The following is a 13,819-nucleotide window of genomic DNA, read 5'->3' on the forward strand; positions in this document are numbered from 1 at the left end:
TATGGATGATAATAAATTGGCTAGTTGTGCTTAATGAGAAAGCAAGCTAGATATTTTGAGCTTTACAGCTAGGTGTCAGGTATCATGAGCCAAGACCTTCTTTTTTTTTTTTTTTTTTTTTTTCTTCTTTCCAGACAGGGTTTCTCTGGGTAACAGCTCTGATTTTCTTGGAACTCTTGTTTGTAGACCAGGCCAGCCTCGAACTCAGAGATTCATCTGCCTCTTCCTTCCAAGCACCGAGATTAAAGGTGTGCGCCCACCTCTGCCCGGCAGGAACTGTTAAGAGAAGCTTTTTCCTTTGCTAGCCGCTTTGGTTTATCCCCCGCCAGCCGCCTGGGCTCTGCCACATTCTAGTCCCCAAATAATCACACAAGACGCTGTATTAATTATGAAGCTGTTGGCCTTTGTTTGTCTCTTACTGGCTAGCTCTGACTTAAGTAATTACCCCATAATTGTTAATCTAAGTATTTCTCTTACCGGAGAATAGTTCCAGGCTTCCTACCCCCCCATGGCGTCACATGTTGACTCTCTTGTGTTTCCCCTTCCCAGAATCCTCCTCGACTCCTAGTCCCTTCTATCTAGGTTTTCTATTGGCCAGACAGTACTTTATTGACAAATGCACAGGCAAATAACAGGACTTCCCCAACAAGGAACAAGGCTTTTTTTGTTTTTGTTTTTTGTTTTGGTTTTTTCGAGACAAGGTTTCTCTGTATTGTTTTGGAGGCTGTCCTGGAACATGCTCTGAAGACCAGACTGGCCTCGAACTCACAGAGATCCGCCTGCCTCTGCCTCCCAAGTGCTGGGATTAAAGGCGTGTGCCACCAACGCCTGGTTGGAACAAGGCTTTTTTTGTGTTTGGAATTTCACTGTTATTTAATAGCATGGTCACAGTATTTTATCTTACTCTTTTCAACTATTCAGGGAGGGATTTGTACATTTGAACTGTAAAGATAACCTACGATGTCAAAAAAATAGATGTTCCAGGGCTATGTATTGAGGAATTCTGAATATCTACTAGGAAGGTAGAAGAGAAAGCTTTTTCCAAAGAACACTTTTTTTTTCCTCCTTTTTGAGACAGGGTCTTTCTACATATTCTTGGCTGTCATGGAACTCGCTATGTAGATCAAGCTGGCCGGCCTGGAGCTCATAGGGATCTGCTTGCCTCTTCTTCCCAAGTGTTGTGATTAAGGTGTGCACCACCATGCTGGGCCAAAGAATATAATTTTTGAGAGTCAAGTTGCTTTGCTTTTTCATTATAGTGTAATTATTAAATGTTGAGATATACATACTCATACTACAGACCAGCTCCTAAAATAAATGTGGGCCTGGAGAGATGGCTCAGTGGTTAACAGCACTGACTGCTTGCTCTTCTAGAGGCCCTGAGTTTGATTCCCAGCAATCACATGGTGGCTTACAACCATCTCTAGTAGGGGTCTGGTGCCCTGTTCTGGCATAAAGGTGTACATACAGATAGAGTACACTCATACATAAAAATAAACATCTTAGAAAAATGTTAATATGGTGGGCAAGCATACTACGGATGATGAATAGAGCAAAATTGGAAATATGCAAGGAACGAATTAAAGCCTTTCTGTTTCCAATGTGTGGTTAGTTGGAAGGAGGTGAGGACATCACGTTATATGTATTGTCTTTCTTGCAGGTCGAGCTATGTTTAGAGTGCATCGAATGGGCCAAATCAGAGAAAAGAACTTTCTTACGCCAAGCATTGGAGGTAGGTACCCGACCGTAGCATTGACTTTGGATCTATAGCCTTAGATAGATAAGCTGTAAGTGTAAGTACCATGCTGACAGAAGCATCTGGAGCAGCTCTGCCCTCTGAAGATTGTTGATAGTGCTTCCAGTTATTGGGCTGTCTCTTGTAGAAGTGTTTATTTTTCTAATTATTTTATTCTATAGCTCAGGATGGCTTCAGACCTTTGGCAATCTTCTTGTCTCAGTCTCTTAAATTCTGGGATTATAGATGTTAGCCACCTTGCCTGGATCTACATTTTTCTTTCTTTCCTTCGAGACAGGGTTTCTCTCTGTAGCCCTGACTGTCCTGGAACTTGCTTTGTAGACCAGGCTGACCTTGAACTCAGATCTCTGCCTGCCTCTGCTTCCTGGGTGCTGGGATTACAGGCATATACTTTTTTTTTTTTTTTTTTAAAGAGACAGGGTTTCTCTGTATTGTTTTTGAGGCTGTCGGTCCAGCCCAGCCTCGAACTCACAGAGATCCGCCTGCCTCTGCCTCCCGAGTGCTGGGATTAAAGGCGTGCACCACCACCGCCCGGCCCAGGCATGTACTATTATACCTGACTAAATTTTTCTTTTAAATTATTTCTTCTTGAAGTTTTGAGGCACTTTTGCTGTTTGAGTATAGAAAATAAGTAACAGTATGGTATAGTTAACAGTCATTTGGCTATAGTAAGAAATAGTAAGTACTGGGGTGTAGTTTACTTATGTTCAGAACATGTAATTCAATAGTAACAGTTCTGTGACTGTCATTCTTTGATTTCTTTCCGGGCTTTCCCCCTCATTCCCTTCAGTCAATGCCCATTTTCTTTTCTAGGCAAGGCTGGTGTCTTTGTATTTTGATACTAAGAGGTACCAGGAAGCATTACATTTGGGTAAGTAAACTGGTAGAAATTAGTAAGACATCTAATCTAAACTAGCTAAATATGTAAACTAGCTAAATAAGTGCATTCCAAACTTGGTTATTCTTACTGATTGTTAATAATTATATTTTACTTCTGTCTAAGAAGGATTTCAGGTAGTTTACATTTGTAAAATTTGTCACAAAGTTCTGTTTCAAAGTTCTGAAAAACTGGGGTAAAGTTCTGGGAAACCAGCTGGGGTTAGTCTTAATTTTACAGGATAGACATCAGTTTTAAACTCTAAATTTAGAGCAGTAAAAGCCATTTCATTGAAATAGCTGAAATATTTTTAGTTTCTTATATTTTATATTTAATATCTTGTTAAATTTCAAATTTAATTTTTTTTCTTTTTTCTTTTTTTTTGGTTTTTCGAGACAGGGTTTCTCTGTGGCTTTGGAGGCTGTCCTGGAACTTGCTTGGTAGTCCAGGCTGGTCTCGAACTCACAGAGATCCGCCTGCCTCTGCCTCCCGAGTGCTGGGTTTAAAGGCGTGCGCCACCAACGCCCGGCCAAATTTAATTTTTTATAATTACTATATTTACTACTACTACTACTACTACTACTACTACTACTACTACTACTACTACTACTACTACTGGGTTTCTCTATCCCTGGCTGTTTCGGAACTTACTCTGTACACCAGGCTGCCTCTGCTTCCTAAATGCTGGGATTATAGGCATGCGCCACCATGCCCAACTTAATTTTATTTTTTAATATTTATTTATATTTAAGTATATATGTCTATGTGAACATTTCTACATCTGCACATACCTGAGGAGATCAGAAGTGTTGGATCCCTGTAGCTGGAGTTAGTGGTAGTTGTGAGCTGTCTGATGTGGGTGCTAGGAACTGAACTTGGGTCCTCTGCATCCCTCTGGAGGCATACCATTTGTATATACTTAACATCTATTTTATTTCTATGACATATTCATTTGTTTAGAGAATGCACACATGCAAACAAATAACATGGTGTACTTGTGGAGGTCAGTGAACAACTGGAGCTGGTTCTTTTCTTCCAACTCATGGGTCCTGGATTGAAATCAGGCTTGGTGACAGGCCATTTTGTTGGTTGAAGTCTTTTTTTTTTTATTTTTATTTTTTTATTTTGAGAAATTGCTGGGCATAGTCGATCATACCTAACGTCTTAACACGCAGGAAGATCAGCTCAAGCTCAAAGTCATCTTTGGTTATAGCTAGTTTAAGGCTACACTGTATGAAACTTGGTCAAAAGTCCACAGTGGGGCTGGCCCAGCTGGTAAAATGCTTGCTATGTATGCACAGGAATCTGAGTTTGATTCCCATTACTCAAGTAAAAAGCCTGTAATCCCGTTGCTGGGAGGCAGAGACAGAAGAACCCCTGAGGCATACTGGTCAGTCAGCCTAGCCTAACCTGAGAGCCAGCCCAAGTCTCATTGACAGACCCTGTCTCAAAAAAACATGCCATAAAACTCCAGAGGAATGCCTGAAATTAGTGTGTAACTTAGTGAATATTCTATTCCATGTGTATTGGTAGCTTGCTTGCATGTATGTCTTTGTGAGGGTGTTAGATCCCCTGAAACAGGAGTTACAGGCATTTGTGAGCTGCCATGTGGGTGCTGGGAATTGAACCCAGGTCCTCTGGGAGAGCTACCAGTGCTCTTAACCACTGAGTCATCTCCTCAGCCCCACTTAGTGAATATTCTAAAACAATCCACTGAACAACTTTTTGTTGTTGTTGATTTTTGTTGTTTTCAAGACAAGGTTTCTCTGTGTAGCCTTAGCTGTTCTTGGCTGTTCTTGAACTCAGTTTGTAGACCAGACTGGCTGTGTTCTCACTGCCTCTACCTCCCAAGTGCTGGGTTTAAAGGCTGCATCACTACTGCCTGGCAGAACTATATAAAGTTTATAAGGTTAGTTTTGATGACTAGGGAGGTAGTTCTGTCAGTTAAATGCTTGGCATGCAAACTTGAGGACCTGCGTGTGATCTCCAGAACCCATGTAAAAAGCTAGGTGTAGTGCACAAGTTGATATGACTTCCACATAAGTATTGTATATACAAACACACAAAAGTCAAGAAATTGAGTGCTAATATTTTTGGAAGCTGGAATATTTCTTATTAGTATATATTGATTATATATGAGTTTCATCATGATATTTTCATAGAGGTACATGATGTATGTCAGTCATAATCACCTCCTCCTGTTACCTTTCTTGTACCTCTCCTACTCATGCTAATCTCTTTCCTTGTCCTGGCTAGCTTCCCTCCTTCTCTTAATGTTTCCTTGTTTTGTAATCCACTGCTTTTCATTAAGGCTGCTGTTAGGATTATGAAAGGGTTCGTTTACAAGACTGTGAACACCTTACCAGTAGGTACACTGTTGAAGAAAGTGTGTGTTCTTCCCTCAGCAGTCATTTATTGCAGTTAAATCCTCCTTCTATGATCTTTAAATAGCCTAGAAATCTCCCATTGCTTACTTCTTTTAGATTCATTTTATGTGTATAAGAGTTTAGCCTGCATGTATGTTATGTATGTATACTATGTGCATGCCTATGGATGATGTAAATCACCCTGTGGATACTGGGACTTGCAGGCGATATTTATTCATCTGGTTATATATTTATTCTTTATTTTTCAGTGCAAGGGTTCTCTTTGTAGCTCTGGATGTCCAGGAACTAGCTCTGTAGCCTCAAACTCACAGAGTTCTGCCTCTGCCTCCCAAGTGCCGGGATTAAAGGACAGACTGCCACCAACAGCAAGGACGGGGAGTGTTCTTAACCACTGAACCATCTTTCCAGTTCCACTCTCCCCCCTCCCCTTTTTTGAGATAGGTTCTCATAAGTTCTGGCTCCTCCTGCTTTAGACTTCCTTTTGTAGGGATTGCAGGCATGTGGTAATGTGTGTGTGTCTCCACTTCCTTTTTTATGATTTATTATGCTAAAAATATTGCCAGTGTTCAACGTTTATCCTACAAAAATGGCTATTCCATTACTTACTTAAAAATTTTTAAAATTTGCCGGGCGGTGATGGCGCATGCCTTTAATCCCAGCACTCCCGAGTTTGAGGCCGGGCTGGTCCGACAGCCTCCAAAACAATACAGAGAAACCCTGTCTCGTAAAACCAAAAAAAATTTTTAAATTAATATATATTTTTTGAGGCAGGGTTTTTCTGTGTGTACTGGCTGTCTTAGAACTTGTTCTGTAGACCAGGCTTCCCACTGAGTTCTGCCTGCCTCTGCCTCTCAAGGGCTGGAATTAAAGGCATGCGCCACCACGTCTAACAGTTTCATATGTCTTTTTTTAAAAAAATTTTCTCGACAGGATTTCTCTGTATTGTTTTGGAGGTTGTCCTGGAACTCACTTTGTAGACCAGGCTGGCCTCAAACTTAACAAACTCCTTCTAAGGAGCCACATCCTCAACTCCTCTACAAGTTTGTTGAGAGGGAGCTGGGAAGTGAAAAATCAGTTCCTTCCATTTAATATACATGTCTTTGCCAATCCCAAACGAACAGGTTTCTTTCTTTTTCTAAGATTTATTTTAGGGCTGGAAAGATGGCTCAGCGGTTAAGAGCACTGACTGTTCTTCCAAAGGTCCTGAGTTCAATTCCCAGCAACCACATGGTGGCTCATAACCACCTTTTTATTTATTTATTTATTTTTTTGGTAGACATGGTTTCTCTGTGGCTTTGGAGGCTGTCCTGGAACTCGCCCTGTAGACCAGGCTGGCCTCGAACTCACAGAGATCCGCCTGCCTCTACCTCCCAAGTGCTGGGATTAAAGGTGTGCGCCACCAACGCCTGGCTGCTTCCAGTGTTTCTTACACAGTTACAGTCTTTTGATTGTTGGATGGGGAGATTCTTACTGTAAACCTTAGGTGTGAGTATATAGGACTCTTAGCTCCAGTGTTGTGTTTAGAATAAAAGTTTCAGAGAGATGTGGTTTTCTCTTAAAGGCACATTAGAGGAAAATTTAATTCTTGCATGGGCTGTAAAGGTAACCTGTATGGGTTTCTGAGGGTCTCTTTATTATTGTCATTATGAGTAGAGAGTGGGATTTTATGGTATTATGATGTTAAGATTAAAGCTAACAAGGGAATCTAGACAAAAATGCCAGCTCCAACGCATGTGGTTACAGAAGGACCATGGGGGCCTTCTAGCTTAGGTGAGAAAATGGGAGCCTCAGGTTCAGAAAGAGACCTTGCCTCAAAGAAATAGGCAGAATGTGAATAGAGGAGGGCACTTGATGGCCTCTTGGTCTCTGTGCACAGAGACCTACCTGTACATGCATGTGCATATACATTTACAAGCTTAAAACTAATCTTTTTTTTATAAGAAAATTACAAATATGAGTGCTTGTCTGCATGTGTGTATATGTACCACATGTGTGTGCCTGGTGCCCAAAGAGTCTAAAGGAGGGCTATGGATCCACTGGAGCTACAGATGGTTGTGAACCCACCATGTAGGCACTGGTTGTTTGCCAGAGCGTTCTTAACCCCTGAACCATTTCTCTAGCCCTAAACAGACCTTTCTTCAGGGGGAAAAGAGGCTGGTGTGGCAGCTCACACATTTAGGCCAACTTGGTCTTCATAGTAAATTGTAGGCAATCTCCAGCTGTATACTAAATTTCTATCTTAAAAAAGAGGAGGAATGCTAGGAGGCAGTGGCACATGCCTTTAATTCCAGCACTTGGGAGTGAGAGGCAGGCAGATCTCTGAGCTTGAGGCCAGTGTAGTCTACAGAGTGAGTTCCAGGCCAGCCAGGGCTACACAGAGAAATCCTGTCTCAATGTCCCCCGCCTCCAAAAAGGGTGATGGTGGTAATAAGGCTAACAAACAGATATATCTATATTTTCTCCTTTTCCAGGTTCTCAGCTGCTGCGGGAGTTGAAAAAGATGGATGATAAAGCCCTTTTGGTGGAAGTACAGCTTTTAGAAAGCAAAACATACCATGCTTTGAGTAATCTGCCGAAAGCCCGAGCTGCCTTAACCTCTGCTCGAACCACAGCCAATGCCATCTACTGCCCCCCTAAATTGCAGGCCACCTTGGACATGCAGTCAGGTAAGAGGCACAGCAGTACATAGGATACACTGCCTTAGTGCTTACCTTATCTTATGATTGAAAGGCATGCTGCGGGGTGAGATATTTTGTGTGTGTGTGTGTGTGTGTGTGTGTGTGTGTGTGTGTGTGTGTGTGTGTGTGTGTGTGTGTGTGTGTGTGTGAGAGTGAGTGAGAGAGGGAGGGAGGGAGGGAGGGAGGGAGGGAGGGAGAGAGGGAGGGAGGGAGGGAGGGAGGGAGGGAGGGAGAGACAACTTGGTTGTCAGAGCCATACCTTAGGGGTTTCACTTAAGTTATCTCTTAGTTACTTAATGGTAGCATTTCATTTAGCAGCAGCATCCTTTACTCTCCTCTGCTAAGTATTTAGCATATCTTGATATGAAGAGTGTAGGGCAGCACTGTGGTAGATGGGGGCTGAGGTCTTTTCATGTCATAAAGAAGAATTAGGCTAATGTCACAGAGATGTGCTTTTTAGCCTGTGAGGTGCTAATTTAATATCCGTGTCATTCCAGGTGACAGCATAGGGTGGATGTAGTCATTTCAGCCAACATAAAGCTCACCAGGAGCAACCAAATTGGGATTAATGAGGTGAACTTTTGGTATTAGCCTAAAGAAATACTGGTTAGCCATATACATCTGTTTATGGAATTGGCATTATATGAGATTTATACAGTGATTGTATAGGCAAAAGCACATCCGAAAATGAGGTGTATTTGAAATGAAAGCAATAACATGTTGGGGAATATTACTAATCAGGAAAGCTGCTTCAATATGAAAATTCTAAATTTAGCCAGGTGTGGTAACACATACCTTTAGTACCAGCATTTGGAGGTAGAGGAAGCCAGCCTGATCTACATAATGAGCCCCAAGACAGCCATACCCTGTCTCAAAAAATTAAACAAAAAAAGAAAATAAAAAATGTGTATAGAAAAAGCTGCGCTCGTGATTCTTGCTCTGTTTTGTTGAGACAGGGTTTCTCTATGAAGTCCTGGCCGTTCTGGAACTTGTTTATTATACCAGGCTACTCCAAGATCCACATGCCTCTGCCTCCTGAGTGTTGGCATTAAAGGCATGTGCCACTAGCACCTGGCATGATTCTTATTTTTTATTTTAATTTTGTTTCTTTCCTTTTGAGATATAATCTCATAAAACCCAGGATGGCCTTAAAATTGGTTTGTAGTTGAGAATGACCTGTCTCCACCTCCGAGTGGATTACAGTTTATTTGGTGCTGGGGCTTGAATGCAGGGCTTTGTATGTGGTAGTCAAGCATTTTACTAATTGTATTATATTCCAGCCCAGAGTTGATATTACTAATTGAGTTCATTCATGTGGTCTGGGCCTGTGTGGGTCAGTTCACTTGCCTGAACAAGTGATACCATGGAGGCTAAACATTTGTTTCGGTGGTGGTAGGAATGGGTGGTAAGAAGTATGGGAAAGATAATACAGTGTGTGGTTTTTAGGGTTCCTTTTGAATCGGGTCTCTTACTCTTTTGGAATTTAAAAAGGTGGTACTGATCAGAGGCCAGTGACCTGGGGCTCTAATGTCAGCTCTTTGAATTGGCTGTGACTTGGGGCAGTTCTTTTGTTTTCTCTTGACATCATTAGTAACTTGATGCTGTTGGGGTCAGTTTCTAAGGCTTTTTACAGCTTTCTTATTATTCTGCTCTTTTATGTTTTTTTATTCTTTCTTTTCACTGTCCAGGCATTATTCATGCAGCAGAGGAGAAGGACTGGAAAACTGCTTACTCATACTTCTATGAGGCATTTGAAGGCTATGACTCTATTGATAGCCCCAAGGCCATCACATCTCTGAAGTACATGTTGTTGTGCAAAATCATGCTCAACACGTAAGTGTGCATTAACTGTGGGATATAAGAACTCTAGTCTTTTAGCCAAGTTTGTGTTATAGCAGAGATGGCTTGGGCAGGGAGTTTGGACACTTAACAGAAGCAGCTCTGTTTGTAGACTGTTGGTTGATATAGAGTGGGTGGTTAGAGGTGTTCCACATCATTTTTGCTTGCTAGTCTTTTAGACTCTGGGAGACAGCTTTTAGAAATTACTTAAATTTTCTTGGAGAATTTCTCACTTTTCAAATATTCTTTCGATCCAGGAATTGAGCACAGGACAGAGCTCAGGAAATAGCTGGTAGGCCAGTGTTAGTCAACTGGCCACCCAGAATGGGGGACATGGAGCTCAGCAAATAATTGAAAAAGTGGGCTTTAAAAGGCATAATAATTTTTTTGTTATTTTTCGAAACAGGGTTTTTCTGTGACTTTGGAGGCTGCCCTGGAACTAGCTCTTGTAGACCAGACTGGTTTTGAACTCACAGAGATCCGTCTGCCTCTGCCTCTGCCTCTGCCTCTGCCTCTGCCTCTGCCTCTGCCTCTGCCTCCTGAGTGCTGGGATTAAAGGCGTGAGCCACTACTGCAAAAGGCATGATGATTAAGTGGTGGTAGGGACTAAAACCAGAGCCTCATGCATGTTAGGTCAACACTATGTCCCTAACTTAGGATCATTATTTAAAGTTTTCTTAATTGTATTTTATTGTTGTTGCTATATATCAGGGGACACAGGATCTCATGTTGTCCAAGCTGGCATTATCTTTTTTTTCTTTTGACTGGCCTCGAACTCATAGAGATCTGCTTGTCTCTGCCTTCCAACTGCAGAGACAGGTATGTGCCACCACCTCCCACTGGCCTTAACTTTTTTGAAAATATATTTTTGAAATTTGTTTTTTATTATACGTGTACATGAGTTTCTTTGGATATGTGTTTTTCCTGAATGTATGTATGCACCACTTATATGCCTGGTGTCTAGAAGACCAGAAGAACTTGAACTCAATAGAGATCTGCTTACCTCAGTCTCCATAGGGTATGTGCTACCACGTTCAGCCACAGTCTCTTTAATTTTGGCAGGTTTTTAATTTTCACTGCTAGCTTTGGCCAAGAGTAAAGAAAACCTGACATGGGTTTAGTTGATTTTCCAATGTGGATGAGTCTTCACAGTGGAATTCTGATATATAGTTCATCTAACTATGATTAGAATTGCAATGTCCTTTAATCCCAGCACTCAGGAGGCAGAGGCAGGCGGATTTCAGTGAGTTTGAGGCCAGCCTGGTCTATAGAGCGAGTTCCAGGATAGCCTACAAAACAATACAGAGAAACCCTGTCTCGAAAAACAAAACAAAACAAACAAACAAACAAAAAGAATTGCAATGTCCTGAAGCAGATGACCAAGTATGTCTTTTTTTTTTTTTTTTTAGCCCAGAAGATGTCCAGGCTTTGGTGAGTGGAAAGCTTGCACTTCGATATGCAGGGAGACAGGTAAGGAATAGACTGCAGTTCTGCTCTGAGACCCACTTATGGTCAAATTCATGATGTTTGGTGGGACCAGTGTTCCTCATGTCTTCCTCCTACTTTCCCCACTCCTTGTTTTCTTCCCTTAAGGTCATTCACTGGGTTTTCTTTACTGTTAAATTTTTGGCCTAGAAGAAAGTAAGTGTTGGGCTTTGTTACAGACATAGGTAATTTCAGGGGTTTACAGAAATATATTTGCTGTTAGGCTACAATTTATCTTTGGTCAGATTTTCCTGTTATGTGCCTGGCTTGCAAATATAATGGGTGAATCTCACATCTTGATTCTCAGAAGCCTGGTGAGATCTGGTACATGTGTGCTTGCAGGGAGGCCAGAATACTTGGTATAAGAACTGGATTGTGAGTGTTTCTCACCTTATTATCTTTCTGTTCCTACTGCAAATGTGAGTATAGTTTAAAAAGAGGCCTTTGATGGTTGATCATCCTTTTTATATTTGAGTAGCTGTGATTTTTTTTTTTTAGAGCATACAGTTGTAAGGGTGTTGTTTCAGATGTTTGTCCTATCTGCTTTTTGTTCTGTGTCATAGTTAAATAAAAGCAGTATTCTGAATTTCAAATATGTCTTTAAACAATGAACAGATTAGCTATCAACAAAAACCTGATTTCCTCTTTCTCAGTAAGTGATCCTAATTGGTTTTTCCTTTGGTAAAAGTTTCCAAGTCAGCTGTAGTTGTGACTTTGGGAATATTGACTTTTATTGTAGAGACTTTTCTCATAAGAACTGGAGTTGAAGCCAGTTGTGGTGGTGGTCACCTTTAATCCCAGCATTAGGGAGGCAGAGGCAGGCAGATCTCTGAGTTCTAGGCCAGTCAGGGCTACATAGTAAGACCCTGGCTCAGAGCAAAACAAAACAAAGACCAGCCCTCCCACCTCCCCAAGACAAAACAAACAAACTGGAGTTGTAGAGTTGAGACAGGATCTATAAGTGTCCAGGAAAACAATAGGTAGCTGAGAATGGTAGACATAGATTTTGAGCTTTGGTTATCTGGCTCTGAGTTCCAGTGTTCTCATTTCATGACATTTATTCTGTCTGCAGGGCAGATACTGGAGACACATTGTGCTGACAGCCTGTACTATTTAGTCTTTCACATAGACTTATATCCTTACTTATGTAGGCTGACAGACAGGAGTGTCCTCTGGTACTTTGTGTCTCAGTGACAACTTTCACAAGAAGCCAGGCTGATCTAGAGATAGGTACTGAGTGGAGACTTGAGAGTTTGGCAGGTACCTTTTGATAACCAAGTCAGAAGTTTCTCTTGGTCATTGTACATTTAGTTTGGCATGATGTAGGGTTTTAATGTTCAGGTGTAATATGTAGACTACTAATGCCTGAACCCCAGTGCAGACTTCACTCAGTCAGTGTCTTATCAAGGCTAGCAGAGTGAACCATGATAAAGCCTAGGGATTACTGGGTTTGAGGCCAGAAAGAGTTGGGTAGATTTGGAGATAAGAAATCTTGGAGTAAGGAGAAAGAAATCATAGTTCTTTTCTCTTTCGGCTTAGTTTCTCTAGAGAATCCTTATCCGGGTCTATCCTTTTGGGAAACTTCTATTTAAGTCACTTCACATTTCAAAGGGAAACTGGTTGGCATACAGTGATATTTCATACTTCTGGCTTTTCTGTCCAAGGCCCTTTAAAAAAGTGATGGTGGGGACAGGTTATTGCGTTTGTAACAGAAGGTGCTTATGAGACTTTGAGCATATGTGAACTTGCAGGACAGATCACTTTCATTTTTTTTCCTTTAATCTCAGACAGAAGCATTGAAATGTGTGGCTCAAGCTAGCAAAAACAGATCACTGGCAGATTTTGAAAAGGTGAGTGTGGTATTGAATTGATGGGGAATGGGTAGAGAAGAAGACCAATGAAGAACAGTTTCAGCTGGGCAGTGGTATCATCCCAGCACTCGGAGGCAGAGGCAGGTGGATCCGTTACACAGAGAAATCCTGTCTCAGAAATCGAAAACAAACACAACCCCCTAAAAATTTTAAAGTTGCAAAGATATTAATATTGATCCTACATGCTCTTCACCCAGAAATATATCAAAACCAGGAAATGGTTTTTTGCAGTGAGTGGAGTGAGGCGTTGAGCTGTATTAAATTCATTTGTATCTGCTTTTTAGTTTTAAAAATTGTCATTTGGAGCCAGAGAAATTGTTCACAAGTCAAGAACACATACTGCTCTTACGGAGAACCTGAGCTCTGATCCCAGCACTCTCATCAGTCAGCACATAGCTCCTATCACTCCAGCCCCAGGGAGATCCTAACCCTCTGGGCTCTGGAGGTCGCGCGCACGTGGGCCATCGTGTGTGTGTGATATAAAGTGCTGTGCTAGTCTCTGGTATGAGTTTTGTTTTGCAGGCCCTGACAGACTACCGGGCAGAGCTCCGAGATGACCCAATCATCAGCACACACTTGGCCAAGTTATATGATAACTTATTGGAACAGAATCTCATCCGGGTCATTGAACCTTTTTCCCGGGTACAGGTAAGACTCTTCCTGGGAACTTTCTTAACAGTTTTGGGCTAGGTGTTATAGCTGTAGCCACCTTCTTTTTCATATTGTGCAACATAGGAACTCACTTTCAAGGGTGTCTGTTGGTAAGAGGCCACCAAAGGCTTGGACTTGTCTGGATGGGAAATGAATCAAGGAGGACACTGGTGGGGTAGAAGGGTGTGAGCTAACCTTTCTTGTAGTCATTGTATGTGTGGTAAATGTCATCTGTATTTGGTAGATGGGATGGGAGTGTATTCTGTATAGTGAAG

General features: G+C 41.6%; 1 protein-coding gene across 1 annotated transcript in view; it reads left to right on the forward strand.

Annotated features, from left to right (window-relative positions):
* The window catches only part of Psmd11 (proteasome 26S subunit, non-ATPase 11), a 31,689-nt gene that overhangs the window by 15,207 nt on the left and 2,663 nt on the right, over positions 1-13,819 (forward strand). The window contains exons 4-10 of the mRNA XM_040749286.1: positions 1,661-1,732; positions 2,570-2,627; positions 7,492-7,686; positions 9,387-9,531; positions 10,947-11,007; positions 12,810-12,872; positions 13,416-13,541. Coding sequence (XP_040605220.1) covers positions 1,661-1,732; positions 2,570-2,627; positions 7,492-7,686; positions 9,387-9,531; positions 10,947-11,007; positions 12,810-12,872; positions 13,416-13,541 — 720 coding nt within the window. The remainder of the gene's footprint in view (positions 1-1,660; positions 1,733-2,569; positions 2,628-7,491; positions 7,687-9,386; positions 9,532-10,946; positions 11,008-12,809; positions 12,873-13,415; positions 13,542-13,819) is intronic.

The sequence above is a fragment of the Mesocricetus auratus genome, unplaced genomic scaffold (assembly GCF_017639785.1).
Source record: "Mesocricetus auratus isolate SY011 unplaced genomic scaffold, BCM_Maur_2.0 Super-Scaffold_100007, whole genome shotgun sequence".
NCBI lineage: Eukaryota > Metazoa > Chordata > Mammalia > Rodentia > Cricetidae > Mesocricetus > Mesocricetus auratus.